Here is a 26,036-nt window from a genome sequence, read left to right on the forward strand (position 1 = left end):
CAATTGATACAAAGTGAAATTCATATCCTAAATAGAGATATGAGATATACTTGGAGTTCTTTAGCTATAATTTTTCCTTTATATGGAGGGTATTTTTGACATTTTAAATGTGAAAGGGTCATAAAAGTTATATTTTGGGCTTGGGGGTCAAAATAGTTTATGATGTATTAAAATGGTATATTGAATAAAATTACTCTTTCTATTTCCCCACCCACCATGTTTTTCACCTCTCACCCAATCTTAAAATAGAAATTTATTGGAAACCTCCAAGTGGATGTCCAACGCTTTCATAGCTCTAGTTGTATTTCTATTGGTTTCCCAACCCTATAGACATTTACTGTTTTTTTATTCTTTTTTATATTTGTATAAGGTTTATTAGGATTTTATAAGAGTTTATTAGTGCATGATTTAGTATAGTTTAGTTCAATTAACTGGTGGCAGCCCCCAATTAGGTAAATCAAACACCTTTTCTAAGTTTTTTGGATTGATTATTCATATTTGTTGATAAATATTATTTTTTTTGTATGAATCTAAAACAATAATTTGATTTTTTTTGCGTGTAAATGAGGTTTATGAGTATTCATTTCAAGGGGACTTGTTCAATAGTGGTATGTCGAATACGATGATAATATTCGGTAGCCAGCCACTGAATTTGTGTATTATGTTCGACACAACCCCACCAAATGACTCAAAAGAATGTTTGCTTAATATGTCTATTTGGCGGGAGGTTTCCAATTAGGGGAGATGTATTCGGTATTGAACTATCGAATATTTGTGTTTTGTTTGGCGGAAGCCAACCTAATGAGACTGTATTATTCGGTGGCTGATCTTCGAACATAAGTTTTGTTTTTGGCTGTCTCTGGTTGAATGTGTGTTGACTGTATATATTTATCTTCTTATACTAAATAGTTTATTAATTTTTATGGTAGGTATGCATAGAGGGGGTCATCTTAAGGTGCTGGAGAGCATTCTACAACGTTCATTCGACGAAAGAAAGCTAAGCAAAATGAGGCATCAAATCCTATTGTTGAGGATGTGTCGGCTACTATGGATGTGCTCGCTATTGAAGAGACTCAAGATGAGGCACAAGTACTTTATTTGAACCAACCAATCCCTATAGGTCCAATTGATAAGTATCTACTACTTAGCTTTGATACACATGTAGCTATAGAAATTTGAAATGATGAGGTACTATTATTTGCACACCCTATTCAACTTATCATTGTATCTTAGTTTATGAATTTTACAAATATCATTTGTTGTATAATTTAATTATCTTTTATTATGTACAACAAGATTATCGTGATCCCTTGAAGCTGATGTCAAAAAATGCTACGCTTTCGGAATGGAATTGGCTATCACTAACCAATAATAATGTGTTTATGGGGTAGATCATAGGGTATGTCGACTCATTACCATTGGTTCAGTGTTCTTATCACACAACTGATAAAATTGTTGTTTATGTTTTTCTTTAGAGGTGGTTGCTAGAGACTAACAGTTTTCACTTACCTCTTGGTGAGTTGACCATCACATTGAACGATGTTTCTTACATTTTGGGTATTTTCATCACCGGCATAGAACTATCTACACCTCCATTGAAACGTGACACAACTTGTGATCTAGTGAGCGACCTGTTGGCTGGGAGTGCCTAAGGAAGAGGCTGAGGAGGCTTTGAGAGATATTGGTGGTTAGTCTTTGAAGTTTGAGTGATTACGAACTACTTTTTCCGGTGTGACTGATATAAACTCAGCCCACTTTAATTAACATGTGTGCAGCCAGAGCTTATTTGTTATACCTACTAGGTTGTACTCTCTTTGTTGATAAAAGTGTTACTACGATAAATGTGGGGTATCTTAGTTTCTTGCGAGATCTTGATGCAGTTGGTGGGTATGCATGGGGTGCTGGGTGTTTGGAACAGTTGTATCAGAAACTTGGGTATGCTTCTCTAGTTGAGGTTAAACATATGAGTGGTGTCCAATGAAGAGCGTAGGGTTAACTCTCAACAAAGAACTGAGCAGGTATAGGGTTTAGGGTTGAATTTGTAAGTGAGCAGGTATCATGTGCAGACGTTAGGAATTTTTCGCTTAATAACATTAGCAAAGTTGTTTAAATGAGTAATAAATTTTGAATAAACATAATGGATTATGTATAATCACCGTTAGATTGAATTTGTAAGTGCTGATATTAATGATACATTGACTCATTATATTAGATCCAACCACTTAGTGTAATAAAATTATTCAATGGTACTCCCTGTTTATCTCTTAGGTGGACAACACTAACTACGTAAAAGCGTAAGGCTATTCCGACCACCCTAAAAATTATTTTAGGGATAATACTAATTCTTCCCTTACACCAATTCCTCCCATAAACTTAGCCAGCCCTGCTATCCCACAACCACAATTGCCACCCTCTATTCTCTCTCCCTTCTCTTGCCACCCTCTCATCTTCCTCCCCTCCCCTGCCACCCTCTCTTCTTTCTCCCATCCCCTGCCACCTTCTCTTCTCTCTCCTCCACCACCCCATCTCCTCCCCAAGCCTCGCCCCCACCCAGCCCAGCCCAGCCCCCCTTAACCCCCCAACCCGACCCAGCCCCTACCTATCCTTGAATCAACCCCGACCCCGTCCTTACCTAGCCCTGCATCAACCCCTTAGACTCGATCCCATCTATCTCCACCCAATCCCCCCAAACTCGAGAAGAGAGAGAGAAAAGAGAGAAAGATGAGAGAGAGAGAGAGAGAGAGAGAGAGAGAAGATGTAGGGGAGGAGGTCAGCTAAGGTGGAGGTGGGGAAGGGTGACTGTTTTGGGTTGGAGGGGTAAAATAGGAAGATTTATAAAAAAAATATTTTAGGGTGGTCAACTTAGCACATAAGGGTGGTCGGACTAGCCTCACCCCTATGTAAAAATTGTAAAATTGTTAATTTTTAAAATGATCATTACAAATTTTCATCAGTGTTCGACATCGGGTTTGGGCCAGCTTTCTTGGCCCATTTTTAACAGCCATAGAAAAGGTTGTAAATATTGGGTCATACACTCACGATGTTTAAAAAGCTGGTAAAAATGTCAAAATCGGGTTGGGTTTGTAAAACAATATAGGCTTATTCGTAGATTTGCCCCTTGAAACTAACCTTTTTTTTTTTTTTTTTCTCACTTTGTTCCTTGAAAGTAAAATTCTCACACTTTAACCCTTGAACTTTACACTCTCATCTACACCCTCAACTCTATTCATTATCTAGAGTTCTAGAATTCCATTTTGAGTAATATTTATATGGTTGTAAAGAGGAGATGCATAGCTTCAAAACGAGTATAAGATTGTTGATTTTGGTAGAGGTTTGATGAGTCAAAAGTCGGGATAAAAACTGGACTAATGGATGAAGTTGATGAAACTTAGTTATTGATAGTCATTTGTAAAGTTCGGGGGACAAAGTGGGAGGATTTAACTTTTTTCACGGGGCAAAGTAAAAAAAAAAAAAAAAGTTAGTTTCAAGGGCAAATCCGTGAATAAGCCAACAATATACTCATATACTCATAGCATAAACTGATAAACCACCCTATACGCATAAGTCTGCAGAAGAGAGACGCTGCTGTGTTCAACAGCAAACCAAACATCGTTTGCCGCCGACTCAGTCTCAGACAAACCCAACGACAAAAACAAACCAACCACCCACTTCTAAGCTCTTTCTAGTCTCGGTGGCTGTCACTCAGAGCAAGCAATCTCCATGGCGTACGATGGAGGGAAGCTCAAGTCGACATCCATCAATGGTGTCAAAATGTACAGCGTTGCTTCCCAGCAACGCTCTCTCGCCACCTGGCTCAACCCTAAGAAGCGTCGAGAGCTTCGCAAAGACCAAAGTACACCCCTCTTCTTCTGTATTTTTTTTTTTCAGTGAATTTTGTTATACTGGATATGAGTTTTGTTCCTTTTGGTTATGATTTTTGAGAGAATTTCTAGTGAGTTTATTGATGATTGTGAAATACTGTGTTTGAATCCTCGCTTAAACCTTGGACGTCGATTTGGGCTGCTATTGGTTATGTGTGCTTTATTCTTTTACTTTATACTTATTATTGTTTAATGTTATATTGAAAATTGAATCTCAGTTAAACAAATTCTTAATATTGGCTATGTGCCATTTCTCTTACTTGAATAATGTGTGGAAAATTTTGTTTCATGAGAGTTTTATTTCTCTTAATTTTAAGTTCAGTCAATGAAACCAGGACTTTGGAGTTCAGAAAAACACAGATGCTTATGGTTTACAAAAATGTGCTTTGAGTGTTAAAAGTATAATTTCCCAATAGAGCTTATTTAAAGTGAAGGACTGATATCTTTGACAATCAGACAGAGATGAAAAAATGTTTTGGAAATCATTTTAGCTGATGTAATATTGTTTAGCATGAATTTCATCTAATGGACTTCTATGGAAGTTATCAGCTGATATTAACATCTACTAAATTTTGATCATTCCTGATGAGTTTTCTTCTTCTTTGGTTATTTGTCAGATTATATGCAAAGGGTGGACTTGATTCAGGACCTGAGATTTGAAACTGCAACAACTAAAATCAAGGCAACTCCTGATGGGGAGTTCCTAATTGCATCAGGTGCTTTTAGGCTTAACTTTATGTTGTGTGTGGTATGATATTTTTATTTTCACAATAAAAAAAGGAATTCCACATGCATGTAATGTGCACATGCGTGTATACATGTGTAGGCATATAGAGTAACACCATTAGAACTTGTACCAATTTGAGTTTTTATCATTGAGATTCAGGTATATACCCGCCACAAGTCAAAGTTTATGAGCTAAGGGAACTTTCACTCAAGTTTGAAAGGCACTTGGACTCAGAGATAATTGATTTTCAGGTACTGTAATTCACTATTTGATCTCATTTGTGATTTAACATGATATTTGAAGTATTCATTCAAGGAGTATGGCTGATATGTCTTCAGGACACTGCTGGTTTTGTCAGCAGTTTATCATTCAAGTTACTCCTCTCATGTAAATAATTTCTCATATTTTTGAATTTTAAGCTACAATGATTGATGTACTCTTGCTTGCAATTTTTATTTTACTTTTGCCATTTACCTTACTTCTTGAAATTCCAGTTAGCCATTCTTTTAGATTAGGGATGAGAGTGTTTCTAATGACATTGATGGGCAATAAGATGATCTTACACTTGTGAAATATGATCAAGGTGGAATTAAAAATTTAATTAATTGATTTTATGAGGGATTTATTGTTATTATTTAGTAAAGAACAATATAAATGCAGTTGGTTTTTTCCTTCTTTCCTAAGCAACTGAAGAGCACCATGCAGGCTCAAACCCAATTATTTGATCTTATAAGTGCAGTCTTTTTTCGCTTGGTTAAATACACTTTCCTTCTGAATGCTGTTGTTTTCTCCTACTGAAATCCAAAATTTATTCAATTTTGTATACTTTGTATGATAATTAAAATATCAATATTATGCTGCTTATTCAAGATGTTCTCATGATGTTTAAAGTATTACTGACTCAAGTGTTTGTTACTCATTTAGGTTTTGGCTGATGATTATTCGAAGCTTGCATTTTTATGTGCTGATCGTTCTGTTTATCTCCATGCAAAATATGGAAAACATTACTGTTTTCGGATTCCAAGGTTCCTCTTTAAGCTTTTTTTATATTTGTGGCTCATGAATGGAAATTTTGTATACCATATTTTTGGTTTGTTAAACTAAAAACTCAAAGTTTCATTTTGTATTGTGGTTACTCATTTCTATCTTTGTTTCTTTTGCACGTTAGGGATGGGTTTTTGTATTTTGTATTTTTTTTCCCACAGAAGGGGCAAATATAGATACAATATCAGTAGCTTTATGCGTGTATATATATAGTTGAATCCTTCAACCTATAATACATTACAAAATGACAGTTTCCTTTAAATTATCATTAAAATTACAGAGTTAAGTAGTTTTCACACATTTTAAACATGGGCCGCAAGTATTCAATATCTTCTCCCTTTTTGGCATCATATTATCACCTTCTCTATCAATTAATGAAGTGAATCACTACCCATTATAAAAAGGCTACGTTTTCTCTTCTTAGAAGTGTAGAAAAAATATGTGAATATATACATAAAATGGTAGTGGGCACCGTCTCTGTTTTCTTAATTCTGTTTTCTATCTTTTCTTGAATATTTGTTGGTCCTCTTTCTCTTCTAATCAAATCATTTTTGTAAATGCTTCCTATGTTAATAGTTTCATAAAATTGTTTCCAGAAACTAAAATGCACTAATACATGAATAAATGCGTAATAAGTCAATTTACAACTACTTTCTTTTTAGAACAAAAATTTAGCATTTCTAGCATTACTCTCAAGTTAATTACTCCTGTTTCAGCCTTCCAATATAAGTGAATAAAACTTATATTTTCCTCATTTCAAGAATTTATTTGTATTACAAAATAAGATAATCTAACTTCATAAATTATCCTTTAATAGTAATCAAAATTTGCATTTTTTTTCAAAATCAAGATATAGTATAAACTTCTCAACTTAAATTCAATTCAATTTAGTTTGTAGTTGATTTCATACTAGTACATTGCACAGGTTGTATCTGGTATATCTATATGTCCTTTTTTTCGGCCTGAAGTTAATCTATATATCACTGACATGGGTTTTTTGCTTTATTTGTGCTTGAATAAGTTTGATATTCCTTCTATAATGAGTTTATTGAACTTGTCTATACAGAATGGGAAGGGATATGACATATGATTGCTGGTCTTGTGACTTGCTTTGTGCTGCCTCTTCTCCAGAATTATACAGGATTAATTTGGAACAGGTTTTCCAGCTTAACTGGACTCTTCTAAACCTTTAATTCATAGGCATGTCGATAATAATTTTGATTTGTTTGTAGGGGCGGTTCCTCTCTTCCCTCAATACACAATCACCTGCACTAAATGTAGTTTCTCGAAGGTAGTTGTTGATCTTTTCTTTTTTTTTTTTTTTGGTTTATTTTACTATTTTAGGTTCTTCTTCGTTTTCTTTAGTTATCAGTTATATGGATGCTGTCCATATACATGGTTACTGTTGGTTATTTTTTTAAGGGTATGGATCTTTTGTTTTAAAATTGCAGCAAGCTTCATGGTCTAGTTGCTTGTGGTGGTGAGGATGGTGCTGTGGAATGTTTTGACTCGAGAATGAAATCTTCAGTTGGTAGGATTAATGCTGTTGCAGCTGGTGGTGACATTGACCAGGTAACAGTCCTTCGATCTATGGTTGTGAGTAAATTCTGATTAATAAAGACACCGGGAAAATTCTCATGTAGCTTGGTTGCCCTAATGGAGTCATTGTCATGGATTATACAGTGTGTAATAATTATGAGGTGCAACATTGGTTTAAGCAGCAGGTCCCTGCTTTATAAGATGTTATTTTATTTTGCAGAATTTGAACACCCTTTGAAGTTCAGAATATTTGTGAATATTATATTTCTCACATGTAATATATGCTGCGTGCTAGTGTGGATCTTTTTGATCTATGGCTGTGAGTAAGTCCTCGTTAATAAAGACATGGTATCCTAATGGAGTCAATGTCATGCATCATGAAGTGTGGAATTATTATGAGCCGCAACCTTGGTTTGAGCAGCAGGTCCCTGTTGTCTTTTTTTTCTTCCTATTTTGCAGAACTAAACACCCTTTGAGATTCAAATTATCTGTGAATGTTATATTTCTCACCTGTAGGATATGCATCTGTTCTTGTGTGTTGTGTGAATCTTTTTGTCATGATACATGCCAATTTGTTTTTCTTTTGCTTTGGAAGATGTAAGTATGGGTGTTGGGTGGTTTGTTTTTGACAATTTTGGGCAAAAATTGACCCTGAGCTGATCTTTTTGGTTTTTAAATCCTTGAAACTGTATCCGAGTGATTGAACAAATGAATCTCACCAATGACCAATCCAAACCAAAGAATGTCGTTTGAATTGGTTTTGTATGTTTCTATTCAATTTCATCCAAAAAATGCCAGATTCTTTTTTTAAGTCATCACAATTCTAAATAGACAATGCGATCAGCTTCATTTCTCCAGATTAAGAGTAAAATGAAAACTAGTTCAGTTCCATGAGAAATTTCAGCAGATGATTTAGACTACAACATGACAGTTGTGAAAGCTTGACAAGAGTACAGTGAGATGAGGGCCTCATGATACTTACATAGCATCAGTTGTCTTCCATTTGGACATTGTCTCTGACAGAGACTCCGTTTTTTTCATTATGTTTCTGAAAATGGAAATAAAAAGGACAAAACTGAAAGAACTGAAGAGGGGGAGAGAAGCATTGGGAGGGGGAGGGGGAGGGAGAGAGTGACATTAGGCCTGGGAGTTATGCATGTCCCACACAAGTATAATACAGTTTAAATTGAGAGAGTGCATGAGTGGGGCAGGGTAGTAATATATGAAAGAGGAAGGGGAATGAGTGGGGGGAGGCACAAAATAAACTCTTGTAGCAATTTATCACATAGGGGCAGACGTCAGCTATTTTAAATATGTTTGATTTTGATTTGTTTGGTTCTGTTTATGGGTTTTTGGACACTCCCAAACCAAAGGCCCTGCTGAATTTTGATGGGATTTTTATTTTCACAAATCAAGTTAATCTATTTAATCACTAAAACCAAAGGAAACCTCTCAATTTTAATTGGATTGAATGAGTTGGTTCGTTCGTCAGTTCAGCCACGGATGAATGATGATGATGGGGGAATAAACTTTCAATTTCTCTTTCTTCCACTTGTCAAAAAAGGTGTGCGTGGTTCTTTTTTTTATTTTTTATTTTTTATTTTTTATGTGGGATTCTTGGATGATGATGACGACCTTCCCTTTTTCTTTTCTTTTTTCCCTTCCCTCCCTTTCCCTTCCATATCAATCTTTGCATCACTATCCTTAATTTTGCTGATTCCTGGATTTACAGGAGGTTACTGCATTAGAGTTTGATGAAAAAACGGGTTTCCTGATGGCTGTTGGAAGCAGTGCAGGAAAGGTATGATGCTATTTTTCTTTTTTGCTGATAAAGGTACACGTAACATTTTTTTTTTTTGTGCTGATAAAGGTAAGATCTAATTTGAGTTTTGTGTGTAGTTATCAGAATTGTGCACCATATGGTTCATTGTCAACCTTGCAATATGTACTGTGGTTTTCCTCATTGCAATGTTCAATTTGAAAGCATTCTATTAGGGAGTAATTCGAAGACTTGTTATGTATATTTGTATCCGCATGCATAGATAACATTGGCCTTAACAAGCATATGAATGCTTGAGACAGTCACTTGTTTTCTGTGAGGCATAAAGAGAGGGTCAAAGTTTGAGATATTAGAGAGGCTCAAACATAAGCTAGTGTCTCCTGAAAGGGTGACAAATACTCTTTTAAGTGAATAAACTGTCAAAGTTTCGGGCCAACTTAGGAACTAATTTGAAGTATTGGTCAAATTTTCAACATTTTTGTGAGACTCTCTCTTTAGATGAACTGTCTTCATGTCTCCAAGGGGTAATCCCCCCCCCGGTTCATTGCCTTGTTGGAGTATGTGAGGATAAAAGCCATTTGGGGGGTATAGTCGAAGTACTAATTGAAGAATAGATGAGGGATGGAGATTAGGATGATATTGGGGCAACATTATGTTGTAACTTTAGGCTAAAATTTAACAGGAATGAATTACATTCTGAAAAAGATAACATGAACTAAGATGGAGTAGAAGATGGAACGGGCTCAGTCAAACTAGTGCATGTAGGCAAGAATTGGATATTGGTGGACGACAAGATGAATGGTTGACACCATCACTTCTTTCTCCTTCTGTTATAGAGAGCCTTTTTCAAGAATCTGTCAGAGCAGTGCCCAATCTTCCAAAATGGATGCAGTTCTGTCAATTCTCATATTGGTTTCTATAGATTGAATATACATGACTTTATTACTATGTGCAACTGTGCATTATAAAAATATAAACTCAATCGTGTCATTGAACTGGCAGGTGCTCATCTATGACTTGCGTTCATCATATCCTATACAGGTTAAGGATCACATGTGAGTTTACCTCCTTGTGTGGTTTTTTCTGGTTCAGCATATAGTGAAGGGTTCTGTGTTCCCTCCTTCTCCCCTCCCCGGTCCTTATACTTTACTTCTTACTGAAAGTCTTGTCATTGTTTTATAGGTATGGCAGCCCGATATTAGACATTAAGTGGCATCAAACTCTTAATTCAGAACGGCCAAAGTTAATTACTACTGATAATCATATTGTTAGAATATGGGACCCTGATACAGTAAGATATTATGTTTGAGAAGACATTTCTTTGAGAGTAATTGTGTCCTTTGATGATTGAGATATTTTGGTACTTATAAGCAGATAAATTTCCGTTGTTTGCAGGGTGAAGGCATGACTAGCATTGAGCCGACAGCTGGAACAATAAATGATATATGTGCATTCCCTGGTAGTGGATTGATGTTGCTGGCCCTGGACTGCAGTCAGATACCTTCTTATTTCATACCTGAACTTGGGCCTGCTCCCAATTGGTGTTCTTACCTGCAAAACCTTACTGTGGGTTTTTATATGTTATTTATTTATTTCATGTATTGATTTTAGCTTCATCTCATTTAAGATCTTCAGTTATAGTGCTAATGCTCATTGAGTTCTTTCTACAGGAAGAGCTAGAGGAGGGTGGCCAGACAACCATTTATGATGATTTCAAATTTTTGACAAAGGAAGAGCTTGAGAGGTTGGAGTTGACTAGTCTGATTGGGACCAATGCACTTAGAGCTTATATGCACGGGTTTTTCGTCGATTATCGGTTATATAAAAAGGTTAGGTTACCTCCATTTATGTATATCATTTTTTTATGAAGGGTGTCTTGGCTATTTTTGGAAATGAAATAATCTGTGTCATCCACTGTGTATGTTATCCCTCCTTTTTGTCTTCCATTTACAATGATAGAGGAACATTTTTGAGAGTGTGAAGCAAATCTAGGGACATATATGGAAAGAAAAAAAGTGATCAAACTTGTTTCTGGAAACGAAGGAGAATAATAATCAAGTTGTGTTGATCTTTTCTGTTTATTTTTTAATTATAGTCATCTCAGTTCTCCAGAAATCTTTTTGTTTTCTTTTGTGGGATTTGTTGTTGGCTATAATTATACCTTTGAAATGCATCGTTCTAGATGCTTTAGGATTTGGTGAGTTAAATTTTGGGAGTTCTTGGGTGAGTGCTTTAAGTTTTCTGTCATGACAAATACATATCTTTACATAGTCAAAACAGATGTTTTCCATGATAGAATAGGGTATTTGTTTGATTGCTCCTGGTTATTGTACAAAGTAAATTTTCTGCTTTATTCCATAGTATATACATTCTGGCAGGCAAAAGCTTTGGTTGAGCCTTTTGATCGTGCTGAATACATAGAACAGCGGAAACGAGAGAAGCTAGAGAAAGAATTTGCAACCGAGCGAATTACGGTTAGTAATTTTCATCTAAGATTATTATTATTACTTATTCAATTACACTGCGGTAATCACTAATGCAAGGTTAAATATTACATCTCTTATGATTTTTTTTTTCTTACGACCAAGCAATCACAATAAAATGCATAGGGATTTGTAATCCTAATTTCAGTTTCCTCAATTCTCCATATAATTTGCATAGATTTTATATTTTTTATATTTTTTCTGGGGGTGGGTGGTTTCTGAAGAGTACTTGGTATCATATAACAGTTTGTGCTCTGTTTTTTGACACAACTTGTACTGAACATGAATTCTGTTCTACCACTTGGCTCTGTATGTTTTAAAATATCTTTTCTCTCATTTCCCCTCAATCTTAACATCCACATATCAACAACACTCAAATTTTGAAAAATAGCCAATGCACATATAAATATATTGGTATATTTATTTTTATATTTATTACGTCATTACTGTGGAGCAATTTTGATCCTTTATCATCTCTTCAGAAAATTGGAATTTACAACTCTTACAATTGTTACTTTAGCTAATTTAAGATATTGAGCATCTAAGATCTTCCTTAATACCTTTATATTCAAACTAATCCCTAATTTAGTTTTGTCTACAAGTATTAGCCATCCACATATAGCACTCACCATTGCTCTGAGTCTGATTACTTTGATCCCTTATGTGCTTTACATTTGGCTTGCTGCAGCTTAAGAGGAAATTGCCCAAGGTCAATCGGGGTTTGGTCAAGAGTATTCTTGATAATGAAGAAGCAGAAATTGAAACTAAAGATGCTGATGACAATGAGACTAAAAAGCCCTCCAAGAGAAAGAAGGCACTTGGTAGTGAAATTTTTGAAGATGGGCGGTTTGAAAGGATGTTTAAAAATAAGGTATGGTATTCTAGATGTTTGGCTCCTATAAGAAAAAGGGTGACTAGTTAACCCAAACCTTTGCTCACTTCGTCCACTTATTTTTATTTTTATTTTTTTTGTAAATTGTTAATAACGCCTTAAAAATCTAAGCACAAAAAACAATCCTCCATCACTCTCCTCCCTCTCCTCCCTTCCCCCTTACAAATTTTGTTAATCCGCTTTCCATATTTGTTAAACAGTTTCCTATAATGCTTCCTTTTACAAATTGTGACCAGGAATATCAAATTGATGAGTTCTCACAAGAGTATCTAGCTTTGCACCCTATGGCTAAGAAGCAACCATCTTTGGTGGAGGAGCATTTCAGACCTGTCATGGAGGATGAAGATCAGAACTCAAGTGATTCTGATGCCTCTGCAACATCATTGTCATCAGATGATGAGCCTGGCCATGAAAAGAGTAAAATGGAAAAGAAAGGACGAGCTCCAAGGTGAGGCTTTCTGGCTATTACTTTCCAAAACCATCTTTTCTTGTTTATGTATATATTACATTACATCCATGTCCCGAGTTTCAGTGGAAATATAGGGACCTCCCTCTTATTATTAGAAGTTGTACTAACCAGTCCCATTTAAGGAAGTTACATAATACTTTTTGGTTGTTGGACATGGATATTTCACTTCTAAGGTAGTAGAAATATGAGTTCGTTCTATAATAAGTTCTTCCAAATGGATGACAGCTCAGGCCAAAAAAGAAAAAAAAGAATGAGAACGACGACATTTTTGAAAATATTGATTTGCATGATGCATTTTGGACATCAGTTATAAATATAGGAGATGAAGAATCTGGAGAGGAGACAACCATAATATGTAAAAAGTTTCAATTATCCTCTGCCACAGGGGAGCTCGGTACGATTCCCAAAATTATAATTTTTAAGGAAAAGGGATGTCTGTGTATTTTAACTTAAAGCCCAAGGAAGGGTAAGCATAACTTACTTACTCTAATCTGTAAATTAGTCTGTCAGATTTGGGTGACTTGCTAAATTTGGGGGTTTAAACTTTTAACCCTTTTCATACACTATAAACATGATTCGTCTATTTTCCCTCTAAATTATTGCTTTGTATTTCTGTGTGTTTGTGTACAGGTTCGATCTTGAAATTTCAATCCTTGAAATGTCTGTGGGAGGTTAAAACTTGAACTTTGAGATACTAAATATTTGTTTCTTGAAATTCTGTAGATTGCATGAAGTTAAGGATGAGCGGCATGCAGAGGCATTCTTGAATCGTCAGTCACTTGTAAAGGAGGAGTTGCTTCCATTGGGAGAGAGGGTAGCTGCTCTCAGAGATGATCATCGGGTTTCTGCTATCCCAAGTGATGTTAAGCTGGGACCTGGAGGTTCACGTGAGATTTCCTTTAGAACTAGAAGCTCTGCGAAGTACCATGAGGACGAGGACAATGAAGCACAGCGTGGAAAGAGGAGGGGAGTTCAATCATTGGGGCTAAAACCAAATAGGAATGGATTCGGCGGCCGAGGGGGAGGGAGAGGCGGAGGGAGAGGTAGAGGGAGAGGAGGGCATCGCGGGAGAGGTAGAAGAGGCCGCGGGTGAATGTGTCCATTTTGTGTATGAATCACTTTATTTCTTGTCATCTAGCTTTGGCACCTCTATTGGCAGCTCAATTGATGATGCATGCAATTTTGACAACTTAGTGATTCAGGGTATTTATGTTGAGCTGCCACATTGTAGCTCGTTCTTGTTCTTTAATCATGCTCTTGTATAATATTTTGTTTATCTATATATTCTTTTTAACATGAAAGTAGAACAGGAGTGCTTGAAATGAGGATGTATGTAATACATAGTTAAAAGTAGCAATGGGAACCGCGTGAGTGGCAATTTTTCATTCTCACCCTGCCCTATTTCTAAATGGAGACCTAATAGCAATAAGGTAGGTAGGATACACTATAAATGTCACCCTCTACATAATATAGCGTACACTATCTACAGTATGGCAATTCATATTACCATATAAAGATATAGAATTATGAAATAAGAATTTAGAAGGAAAGCAAAGCTCACAATCAAAGTAATTAGTTATATATATGTATAATAGAGAAATGTTAGCTACCTTTACCTCATACTTCCATCCGTACCTTTTCGTTTCTTGTTTTGTTACATGTACAAATTACAATACTGTACCTACAAATAAAAAAATTACAATACCTCTTCAAATTGTTGATAAAATCTGTTGTATTCATGCATGATTTGGTTTATGAGATTGATAAGTAAGTGCATTTGGAGTTTAAATTCTTCTGGCTCATTCTGTGAAAACTGCTTGTCAGTCTGGGTTTGACAGTGAGGGACTCAACTCATGGCCTTGGGAGTTTGCGTGGACACTTCACATTAAATTGAATACCTTCCTTTGGTAATTAGTTGCTCATGGAAAATTGTTGACTAATGACCCCAGATGCTCTAGCTTTCTTTCTATGCCTGAAACCTTGGACCATCTTTTTAGAAGCATGACATCTGATCAATCTTTCTTAGTCTTAGAGTTTTCTTTTAAATTTGTAACGTCTTTCTAATTTTCTAAGCATCCCTTTGCCCCTTATTTTTGCTTCCACTTTTTTTGATAATGAAACCACACGCGAACAAGTTGAGATGTAGTACTCTCTACACTTCCATCTCCAGTTAAGTTTTAGGCGCCTATTGATCAGGGATGTTGTAATGTTTATCTTTCAATCTACTTGGTGTTTCACTGGAAAAAGGGAAAATATAATAAAATGACAATTTCTAATGGAGGCAATTGAAATCATTGCTTACCAATTTTCAATGTGAAAAAACCAAAATACTTGCATCGAGATTATAGTCAAATATGTCGATGTTTTTGAAAAATATTGAAATCAAGAAGGTTGAAAAAGTAATTATTTTTTATTTTGCAGTTAAAAGTAGTTTAGGCTTCAGTAAAAAATTCCCAAAATGTGAAAAACAAAAAAAAGGGTGTTATGCCTGAAAATCACATTTTCCATTAGCGCGTTGAAAATTGAATTCAAGTTGTATATTATTAATAGCTAGCGCGTTGAAAATTGAAGTCGAGAAGTTGTATGTCATAAAAGCGTGTGGGGCTTCTCCGATAGCGAAGATCCTTCTTTTTATATAGCTGGGCAGAAACACAAGTAAATTAATATATAGCTAGCGGCTTCGGATATGTCAAATTCAAGGGTTTTCGAAAATGTAATTAAAAAAAAAATTGTAGTACGTAGTTCATTGGAATATATATATATATATATATATATATTTTTGGCCACTAGTTCATTGGAATATATTGGATAGTGGATACACACAACATTCCCTGAGTGCATAATTACAATAGAACACCCAAGTAAATAACCAATTTTGGTTATAACGAGTAAGTCATCAACAAATCAAGAAATTAATTAGCTATGAAAAGATTAAGATGCATGCGGCATAACCCAAATATCAGAAACGTTCCAAAAGTTAGGTGATTGTGTATACCTAATCTACTAAGAATTCCACCAAATTTACAATGACGGTAACTAATAGAGCCCCCTTATACGAAAAATTATTGTGTGTAACAGTAAGACCATATAGTTTATTGACATCATATTACGAATCCACTCAAATTATAATTATATAAATCTTGTTTTTTGCTCAAAATTGGATTGAGTAGTTATCTTTTTTTTTTGGGGCCAAGGGTTGAGTAGGTTAACTCACTAGATTTAACTTAACTAACAAATTTTTTCGAGCTTGAATGAGGAAGATAGATTATTCATAACGGGTTAATATACCACCATTTTGTGGAAATTGGAAGAGATAAGTTTTAATTTAAGAAAATTAAGATTAAATACAAAATATCAATAATTTTTCAGCAAAGTAGCAAGACACTAATTTTTTTTAGTTTATGTACTAACCTAGATCAAGACATTTTAGATTAGGTCATAAATCAATTTGCTATACAGTTGTGACTGTTGAACCGTCATAGTTGTGATTGTTTGAAATTAATAAAAATTCAAAGTTTATAAGAGTTTAATGCTTTTGATTTAGGTTTGAGAGATGAAGTCTTATAACTTAGAGACTAAACATTAAAGTTTAAGCCTTGAAAACAAATAACAAATTAATAAAAAGTTGTGACTGTTAAACCGTCACAGTTCGATAGAACTATATTTTTTAAAGTTAGTACCTAAACTGAAATTTAATATCTAAAATGAAATGACATAAATATTTTAGTAGTTCAAATGAAATAACATTGAAATTTTATACCTAAAATCAACGGGCCTTTTAAATTTCTCATAACTAATTCATCTTCTTTCTTGCACTTGGACAAACGGAGAAGTTTGCTTCTAGTTCTTTCTTCAATATACTTTGAATTTAGTAAATTAACCTATCTAATTCAATCATAGACGCCAAATGTGGAAGTGTAAGATTTGAAGGTTTAAGATTTAGAGATTAATGAGTGTACACATATTATAATTTACATAAATTTGTAACACCATGCAGGGCCGGTCCTGATTTTTGGAAAGCCTAGGGGCGAAAATTTAAATTAGGCCCCTAATTTTAGTTATAGAAAAAGAAAAAAAAGCTTTTGTAAAACAATTGACAATTGACAATTTGGAATCAATGCATTATAATACTTTCATTAACAAAAAGTCTTCTTCTAACATTTATAGAAACAAAATCATCAATAATAGTTTTAAATTAGCTATGACAAATTAACATTTCAAGGCCGGCACTGACACTATGTAAGCATATTACGTTGTGTTACTAAAAAACAAACTTGGGACATAGCAAAGAAGTACAATACTCTCTTTCCAAATTATGAGTTCGAACCACACATTTAAATAAGATTCAACTTAATAAAAAATCAACAGTCACACTTTGACAGACTACATGATAAAGAGAATATTTTTAGTAACAAAGCAATGCAAGTCTCTCTCCGGCCCTTTGGCTGCAATTTGCAAATCAGATTGCAACTAAACAAACCAATATATATTAACAAGTTAGGTCACCGCCATCTACGTCAAGAATTCGTCATTAATTTGGACAATGAGCGAGAGATATTTCTAGTGTAATTAAGGAAATCAAACAAAGTCAGACAAAAAAAAAAAACATCAAATATAGGGAAACAATAATTTTGATCAGCACATTTGAAGGTCTCTTATTTGTCAAGTACTTATTACTAATCTATTGATCCATTGACTTTGGGACCAAGAACCAACTTCACTTTTGGCAGTGCCCCACTTGTGAAGTAATAGATTTCAATCATTGTTCACAAGTTGGAGAAACAATAAATATAAAATAAGAGTATATGATGGGGATGTGGGGGACGCGTAAAAATTGTCCAAATTAAATAAATTGTTATAGAAAACAATGTTGTGTTTGAATTTAGGGATACATGTTTGTCAATTCTAATTCATTGGCTCATGGGTCTTTTTTAGTGACAAAAAAACAAAGGATGCGTGGTTGCCATGCGATCTTCTATCTCAGACACGTGCTTCAGGGTAGTAAGACACATCTGAGCTTGTGCTCTCCACACAAGCCACGCGCATTCTGTACTTCAAAATCTCTCTCCATTTCTAAAATCATAGACGGACTTTGATTTTATGAAATAAAAAAATTATATATATAGGACAACATTTGAGTAACTTTATGTCTATGTCGTCCTGCATAAATCATAAAAAACATAGGTGGACTTTGATATAAAATTTGACAGTTGATGGGTGCAGGTTATAACACGTACATACCCATCGTCTATTTGTATCATAATACGGGGATATGTGATATCACGTGACACTATTTATATTATAATATGTGGATATATTATACTACGTGACAGTATATTAGTTATATAGAATAATTTCTCTGAGTGCACTAAATTTTCCAAATCCCATTAGATCTATGTGATTAGATTTGAGGCACTATTAGTGTTAGGTCAGAATTAGTATTGGGTTTATACTGATTATTTGATCAACAAGTATTATCAGCTTCTTTTTATTGTACGTCGATGACATGAAAATTTGGTTGTTTAAACTCTCCGAACTCTACAATAATAGCCTTGAGATTGTTAATCTCAACAACACCTACCCCAGTCAGATACAATTAGTTGGAGTAGAGAGCTAAGCTAGCTGCATTATGGGATCAAACTAGATTATATTAAGTCACGTCCTAATTATAGTCCAGTAGGAAGAAAATTGGCAAAAGATCCAAGTCTGGATGGTGGTTGTGGTGGGTGGGTCTTTTTTCTTAAAATCTCAAATGTCATGGAATTTGGAAATGACACCTATTTAGGTGGAATTTAAAGTCAGAATTTATAACTCTTAAATTCCATAATTTTTCCCGCGTAGAATTCTAAGATTTCCGTGTTAATGAGGCCAAACAAGAGAATTAGAGATTTTCATTTCTCAAATTCTGACTTTTAATAAAATACTGAATTAAATTTTTCTATCCAAACACACGGTTACGTCTCAGAAACGGAACTTCCTTTCTTGATTATTTTACATTTTGACTTCCAATGTCAACTTTGTTTATTTGTGTGTGCAAAGTTGACTCTCACGATGTCAATCTTTCAGGTGCAACGTTTTCATTTTCATTTACGATTTGAACCTTTCAAATGTCAATGCCAAACGGACTGAAGAAAAAAGATCAAATTTCTGAATCCCATATTAAATTTGTAGTGAAAACGAAGTACAATTAAATAGAAACTATCAGGCCCTTATCATCTTTTATTGTTTTATTTTGGCGAGCACTGGTGATCGACCACAAGACATGATATTTTATTGACAAAACAACAAGAAAATAGAAAGTGTACGATGGAAACTAATCCAAAGTGAAATAAGGTTGTCAAAGCAAAGCATGATGAGGAACTAGATAATCAAGAGCTATCTCAACTAGGATAGTGAAACTTGAAGGACCCTTGGCAAACCAATTCGCATCTTAAAATTGTTCCTTCGTCTCTTAGTATCTCACTTATTAATTTGTTGGCTATGACACATTATCTTAAGAAAATTGTTTTGTTTTTGTTTTACAAAAATTTTTACGCTAATTTTTTTTCGTTGGATGTGTTTTCTTCTTAAATGTTAATACAAATTTTTTATATGATGCATTGGACAAAAGTATTATACTTGGTAATTTTATTCTAATTTTTTAACACAACTTAAAAATTAATGGGTCAGTTTTGAATTTATATATTTGGACACGATAATTTAGAAGGTCAGATTTGGATTTAGCCTAATTTCACGCTACAAGAACACGTTAAAACACGACATGTTTTCAGGCCCTATACCCTAAACCCTACCCTAAACCCAGACCTTAGATTCCAAGTTTCCAACCCCGAACTCGAATGCTAACCCAATTTTATAATTTGCATCGTAGGCTTCGTAGCCTGATGATCTCAGGGCTGGCCATGTGCCTACCTCTCAGTCAAACAGTCAAACCCGGAACCCGGAACCTCGAACCTCGAACCCAATTTCCTTATGGCCAATTACAGACCCTCGATCCTGTATAGCCGACTTCATTCCTAGGACGTGGAGCCTGGATCTCAACCCCAACCCTTGGATCTAATTAAGTAATTAACAGGCCGGCCGGCACAGTAGATTATAAAATTGAAAACCCATTATACTTAATACTAAAAATCAAACCATCATTTGAAAATATCCCTCTCTCTCTCTCTCTCTCTCCTCATTTTTCTATCTTTCTCTCTCTGCAGAGAGGGAAATATATTCTCTAGTTTTTTATTTGGACTTACATGTTCCCGACTTACACAAGCCTGCCGCCATCACAGAGCAGCAGTAGGTAAATTATTCTCTAGTTTTTTATTTGCTCCAAGATTCCAAATGCAATACCTAGAGGAATTAGTTTTTTATTTCCTACCCTTATATCTCAGGGTTTACTTGTAAAATTAATTAATAAATGGCTAGTTAGGCCGGACCTCTGTATAATATGCTTATCTATATATATGTCTAGAAACTCTTACTCAGTTCGCAGCTAACAAGCCAATTAAGGTTCTAAAAATCTAAAGGCTCAAACTAATTAATTAATCACATCGATCATTATGGCATTATCTCCTCCTTTTACAATTAGATTGGCCTTAGAGGAATACTCCATAAGCCCTGACCAGAATAGCCACATGAATAGATCAGGCAATGAATCTGCAGAGTCATATCTTCATCTTATTTCTCCTCAGCAACAAGCCGACCAACTCGATCAATCGTCGCCTCTTAGCAGCGGCGACCCCACCGTGGTTAAAAAGCTTAACCACAATGCCAGCGAGCGCGACCGTCGCAAAAAGATCAACAACTTATATTCCACTCTTCGTTCACTGCTTCCAGCAGCAGATCAAATGGTACTCATCAATTACTTAGCTAATTTTCTTGTAAATTGTAATGTTATAATTTACTTTTGCCTGCAAATCGAAATTTTGATCTATCTTAATCCCGACTCATTTCTCTACCCTCCTGAACAAACCAACCTTGTCGATCATTTTTGTTACATTGTAATTAATGTTTTCATTTTGTTACTTATAGTTGTGAAATTTGTGTGCATGTACAGAAAAAACTAAGCAACCCGACCGCCATTGCACGTGCCGTTAAGTACATACCAGAGCTACAGCAGCAAGTGAAGGGACTGATTCAGAAAAAGGAAGAGCTTATGGCAAGAGTTTGTAGGCTGCAGGGAGATTTAATGTGCAACGAGAAGCAGAGGAAAAGCACAGCTTGGAGCTCTTTATCTGCTTCTACTGTTGCAGTGACTTGGCTGAATGACACAGAAGTTATGCTGCAGATTTCTTCATATGTTGTACACAAGAGTCCATTGTCACAAATCTTGGTTGATTTAGAGCGGGATGGGCTTGTACTATTAAATGCTTCTTCCTTTGAGTCCTTTGAAGGCAGGCTCTTCTATAGTCTACATCTTCAAGTCCAGGTGCTTATTTATATCTTTCCAACAATTTTGTTAATTTTTTTTTTTAATATGAATCAATAAATAGCATCCATGAAATTTGAATCCAAGACCTCTTCTAACAGACCAAATGGTCGTTAATTGGATTTAGGATATTTTGGTTCACTTTGATCAGCTAGGAAAATAAAGAGGATAATTGTAATACTTTCTTGGTTAAGAACTTAGGAAGAATTGCATTTGGTTCTAATACAAATTTTTGTTAATTTGTTGGGATTACAGGTAGAAAGAAGTTGCAGAATGGAGTCCAACTTTCTGAACGAGAAGCATTTCCTGCCATTGTATGAGAAGAGATCAGAAGGGTGTTTTCCTTGTTAAAGGAAAATTAAACAATCATTTCATATTTTTTACCCATCAACAGTTGAGGTAGCTAAAGTTCACACAAGGGTCAACATTTGATCCCATGACCTGAGACCTGGTTGCCAACTCATCTAGCCTTTTTGTTTTATTGGTCTGATAGCATTTAAGTTCTTATGTACAGCCTTTTCACACTTTTTTATGATAAATTATACCAAAATATTGCATATCTATATGAGAAATCGAAGTTGAGGCCTTTTGTATAAACAAAAAAAATTAATAATAAAATATTGTTGGACAAAAATTTACCACCCAAACAATCTTTTACTAATATCTCTAACAAATTTTCTGATGGATGAATAAAAACTAATTGAACGAAAAAAGAAAGAGCAAAAAAGAGAAAGAGAGAGAGGACATTGAAAGAGATAAAAGAGTGAGAGAGATGACAAGAAAAATTAGTGAAAAAAACGTTAGATGATATTTTGTTATAATAAGCCTTATTTTAAAGAAGAAGACTCATTTATTACGTTGTTATAATAAGCCTTATTTTAAAGAAGAAGACCCATTTATAACAAAAAAAATTGGGTTGCTTTATTTTAAAAAGAGAGGCTTATTTATTTGAAGGAGGAGAGTCGAAATATGGCTTAAAAACAAGAAAATAAATGAAGATTGAGTCCACATAAGAAAACAAATAAAGAAGACTTTTTATTTCTTAGTGGGCTTAAAAACTAGTGGACCAAAATGAGGCCCTATACTTGCCAGGGCCCTTGGTGGTTGCCTAGCCCGCCTACCCTTCGGGCCTGGCCGGTGAGAAATGGTATTTACATTTTCCTTTTATATATTTTCCTCCGACTTTCTCTTTTATTATTTTTATTCTGCAGTGCAATCTTATGATCGAAACTGTTTATTTTTTAGATATCTCTTTAAAGCTCATCTATGCAAAAAATACACAAAATCAGAAATCATTTGGTCATGTAACTGTTATCAAATAAACAGACGATGAATCAAATTATTAACAAAACTGTCTATTTATTTAACAACATTTACATGACCAAATGATTTCCGATTTGGTTGATTTTTTGTAGAGATGATTTTTAAAAGGTGATATAAAAAATGAACGGTTCTGGGAATCATGAGATTATACTGCGAAATGAGAATAATAAAGGAGAAAGTTGGAGGAGAAAGTAGATACCATTCCCCTATCTATATTATTACTAGGGTCCTAAATTCATAGCCTCCAAGTCTGGTAGAGTTTTCTAATCACCCCCAACATTTATTTTTCCCTTTGGCCTTTTTTTTCTTTTTTCCAATTTATTCATGATCCCGGATTGACTAAAATGCCCATGACTTTGATGTCGTTTGTTAGTATTATTTACATTATACAAAAAATTGGGATAAAATACAAGTTTGGACATAAAATTGAGATAGATAATATATATTTTGGATACTTAATTGAGACAATGACCAAAGTTCAAGTACTAAAATTGAAAAAAAAAAAAAAAAAACCCTAGCCTTAAAATTATAAGTAATTGATATTCTGAATTTCATCCAGGTGAGGACAAGCGAACATTCGAACGTGCCGCCGAGCGCTCGATAGCTTCACCGAGCGCTCGGTAGTCCATTTTTTATAACAATTGAGCGCTGCAACAAGCTCTCAGCATTGCTTTTGCTGCCAATTTTTGAGAGTATTTTTTCGACGGTTCACACCATACCCTCCTAGAGTGTAGAATGAGGCTTATAGAGGCTGCATGTTGGATTTTAACTCTGGGAGAAGAAGAAAATTGCACTGCTGTGTACTTGGGAGAAGAAGAAAAAGGCACTGTTGAGCACTCGGCGACGCTACTGAGGGCTCTGCGCTGGGTGCGAACGTGCGGACGCCCGCACCTGAATGGGTCTGTTGATATTCTTATCTAACTTTTGGCTGTATATAGACATTCTTAAAAGGAAAAGAGAAAAAAAACTTAAATCAGTGGCTCGACTAGGAAGGCTTGGAATTAGAAAAAAGATTTTTGTTACAAATTATCCCTCAACTTTCACCCAAATACCAATTTCGTCCTTAAAGTGCATTTTCACTCAGGGCCCATTTGGTTCATGTAATTGATTTCCTCCTATGCATTTTCCAGGGGGAAGGGAATGTAAGATTTCCATTCTCGTAATGCTGGGAAAGTAAACTAGGAATTACCTTTTTAGTTATTTTCATTCCCATGTTTGATTTGTGTAGGAATAGAAAATAAAAATTGTTCAGTTTTCCAATTATACCCTCATCTATTATATATAATGTGAAGAGTTTGTTTTGGATAAAATTGGTATTATCAAATATTAAAAGGACTATAATTGTTTAGAAAAATTGTAATAAATGATTTCTGAAGGAGAGGGAAAACAAAAACTCAAGCTGAGAGGAGGGATTCATTTTCCTCCCTTTGGGTGCATCAAATTCCCATGGACCAGGAAACTATTTCTCATGCATGCACTTACCAAACACAGGAATGAAATTGCATTATATCTCTCTTGATTTTCTTTCATTCCTAAGTAAACTGTACAATTAATATTCAGTAAAATTCACTAAAATCACAATATAATCCCTAGAATAATTAATGATAATTATCCTAAATTCCTGCTATTTTCCACAAATCCATCCAACGACAGGTGTCAAATTTGGGTGTAAACACTAATAAAGACAATTGAAATCATTGCTTACCAATTTTCGATGTAAAAAAAAAAAAAAAAACTTCGATGGAGATTACGTATAGTCAAATAGGTCGAGATTATAGTTAAATATGTCAATGTTTTTGAAAAATATTGAAATTAAATAGGTCAAAAAAGTAATAATTTTAATTTTGCAGTTAAAGTAGTTTAGGCTTTAATTAAAAAATCCCGAAATATGAAAAAGAAAAAAAAGGGTGTCGTGCCTGAAAATCATATTTTCCATTAGCGCGTTGAAAATTGAATTCAAGTTGTATATATGTTATTAATAGCTAACGCGTTGAAAATTGAAGTCAAGTTGTATGTTAAAAAAGCGTGTGGTGCTTCTCCAATTAATAGCGAAGATCCACATCTTTTCATTTTTTTAAAGTTGGGCAAAAACACAAGTTAACTAATAGCTAGCGGCTTGGGATATGACCAAGGAATATAATTTCGGGTTTCGAGGAAATTTGGACGGAAATTTCGAAGATTTTTAAATTTCGACAGAAATTAGATGGAAATTACTACCAAAATACGGAAATTTTGAATGAAACTTTACTATATGTTTATTTAACATATTATCTACTACATTGATAAAAAACATTGAAGAAACCAAATTATATAGTAAGTTTCATGTGATATAAGATGAATATAATGCGCGCTGAAGGTAAATACTGTGAAATAAAATTAGTATAATAAATAAATAAAATTAATATATTCTTTATACTCTATAATATATACACTAAATCCTATATACTTTATAATCTATACTCTATATTGCTTAAGATATCATATAGGATATTAGAGTTTAGGCCCTTTAGGATATTTTTAATTATTTTTTATATAAGAATGTATTAGAGTTTATTGGTTTAGGGTTTAAAAACAATTAAACGAAATCCCAAAACGGCCAAACGAAACCCCAAATCATTTTTTTTTTTTCAATTGCCCAAAAACCTCAAACTAGCATATGGTATATGATATTAGGGTTTAGCCCTTTAGAGTATTTTAAATTATTTTTTATATAAAAATATATTATAGTTTACTAATTTAGGGTTTAAAAACAACTAAACAAAACTCCAAAATGGCCAAACGAAAACTCAAACTATTTTTTTTCTTTACAATTAACCAAAGGCCCCAAATCCCAATCAACCCTAAATCTTTTAATTTTTTTCTCTTTTTTACTTTATTTTTTCTTTTCTTTTTCTTTCCTTTTTTTTCTTTTTTTCTTTCCTTCTTTTTCTTTTTTTCCTTTCTTTTTTTTTTTCTTCTTTTTCTTTCTTTCCTTCCCTCTGCTTTCTTTTCCCCCGAGTCTCCAGCTCCACGCCTCCACACCTCCACGCCTCCACGCCTCCACTGTCTCCTTGAGTCCTTTCTTCTCCTTTCTTCATCTCTCTTCATCCTCTCTCTCTCTCTCTCTCTCTCTCCAATCCACCATCTCTCTCCCCGAGACTCCCCTTGCCGTCGCCACCCTTGTCGCCCCCCCTGCCGGCCTCTTTCTCCCCCATGCCGCCCCCTGCCGTCGCGCCCCCTGCCGGGTCTTTCTCCTCCATGCCGCCCCCTCTTTCTCTGTCGATCTCCCCCTGCCGCCGCCCCTCCTCTTTCTCCCTCGATCTCGCCCCTGCCGCTGCCCCATTTTTCTCCCAAAACTCAGCCTCCTCTCCAAAAACCCAGCCTCCTCTCCAACCCAGCCTCCTCTCTAAAAACCTAGAAATCCAAAACCAGTTCACAGCGAAAATTTCGCCGAAATTTCGATAATTTCGCCGAAATTATCCCGAAAATTTAACAAATATAGG

The 26,036-nt window shown here is 34.8% G+C and overlaps 2 protein-coding genes across 3 annotated transcripts; both read left to right on the forward strand.

Annotated features, from left to right (window-relative positions):
* The first annotated feature begins 3,577 nt into the window (after nt 1-3,577).
* On the forward strand, nt 3,578-14,095 carry EDA7 (embryo sac development arrest 7). 2 transcript variants are annotated; one of them, XM_086247046.1, is made up of 16 exons: nt 3,578-3,853; nt 4,499-4,597; nt 4,768-4,859; nt 5,533-5,633; nt 6,719-6,809; nt 6,885-6,943; nt 7,104-7,224; nt 8,924-8,992; nt 9,974-10,026; nt 10,154-10,262; nt 10,367-10,537; nt 10,642-10,800; nt 11,350-11,445; nt 12,143-12,325; nt 12,583-12,794; nt 13,539-14,095. In XM_086247046.1, the coding sequence occupies exons 1-16, from the start codon at nt 3,721-3,723 to the stop codon at nt 13,906-13,908; spliced, it is 2,118 nt and encodes a 705-aa protein (XP_086103172.1). In that variant the 5' UTR covers nt 3,578-3,720; the 3' UTR covers nt 13,909-14,095. The 2 variants fall into 2 exon arrangements, with proteins under 2 accessions (XP_086103172.1, XP_086103173.1); XM_086247047.1 differs by having other exon boundaries at nt 10,013-10,026.
* A 6,190-nt stretch (nt 14,096-20,285) lies between these two features.
* On the forward strand, nt 20,286-21,741 carry LOC147282602 (transcription factor ORG2-like). Its single transcript, XM_086249010.1, has 3 exons — nt 20,286-20,653; nt 20,860-21,231; nt 21,487-21,741. The coding sequence occupies exons 1-3, from the start codon at nt 20,363-20,365 to the stop codon at nt 21,580-21,582; spliced, it is 759 nt and encodes a 252-aa protein (XP_086105136.1). The 5' UTR covers nt 20,286-20,362; the 3' UTR covers nt 21,583-21,741.
* Nucleotides 21,742-26,036: the final 4,295 nt, after the last annotated feature.

This window comes from Dryas octopetala, chromosome 6, assembly GCF_963921425.1.
Source record: "Dryas octopetala chromosome 6, drDryOcto1.1, whole genome shotgun sequence".
In the NCBI taxonomy this organism is placed as follows: domain Eukaryota; kingdom Viridiplantae; phylum Streptophyta; class Magnoliopsida; order Rosales; family Rosaceae; genus Dryas; species Dryas octopetala.

Coding starts and splice junctions, on each gene's coding strand:
- EDA7 (XM_086247046.1), top strand. CDS start 3,721: ATGGCGTACGATGGAGGGAAGCTCAAGTCGACATCCATCAATGGTGTC. Junction 5,634..6,718: donor TACTGTTTTCGGATTCCAAG/GTTCCTCTTTAA, acceptor TTGTCTATACAG/AATGGGAAGGGATATGACAT. Junction 11,446..12,142: donor TTGCAACCGAGCGAATTACG/GTTAGTAATTTT, acceptor GGCTTGCTGCAG/CTTAAGAGGAAATTGCCCAA.
- LOC147282602 (XM_086249010.1), top strand. CDS start 20,363: ATGGCATTATCTCCTCCTTTTACAATTAGATTGGCCTTAGAGGAATAC. Junction 20,654..20,859: donor TTCCAGCAGCAGATCAAATG/GTACTCATCAAT, acceptor GTGCATGTACAG/AAAAAACTAAGCAACCCGAC. Junction 21,232..21,486: donor GTCTACATCTTCAAGTCCAG/GTGCTTATTTAT, acceptor TTGGGATTACAG/GTAGAAAGAAGTTGCAGAAT.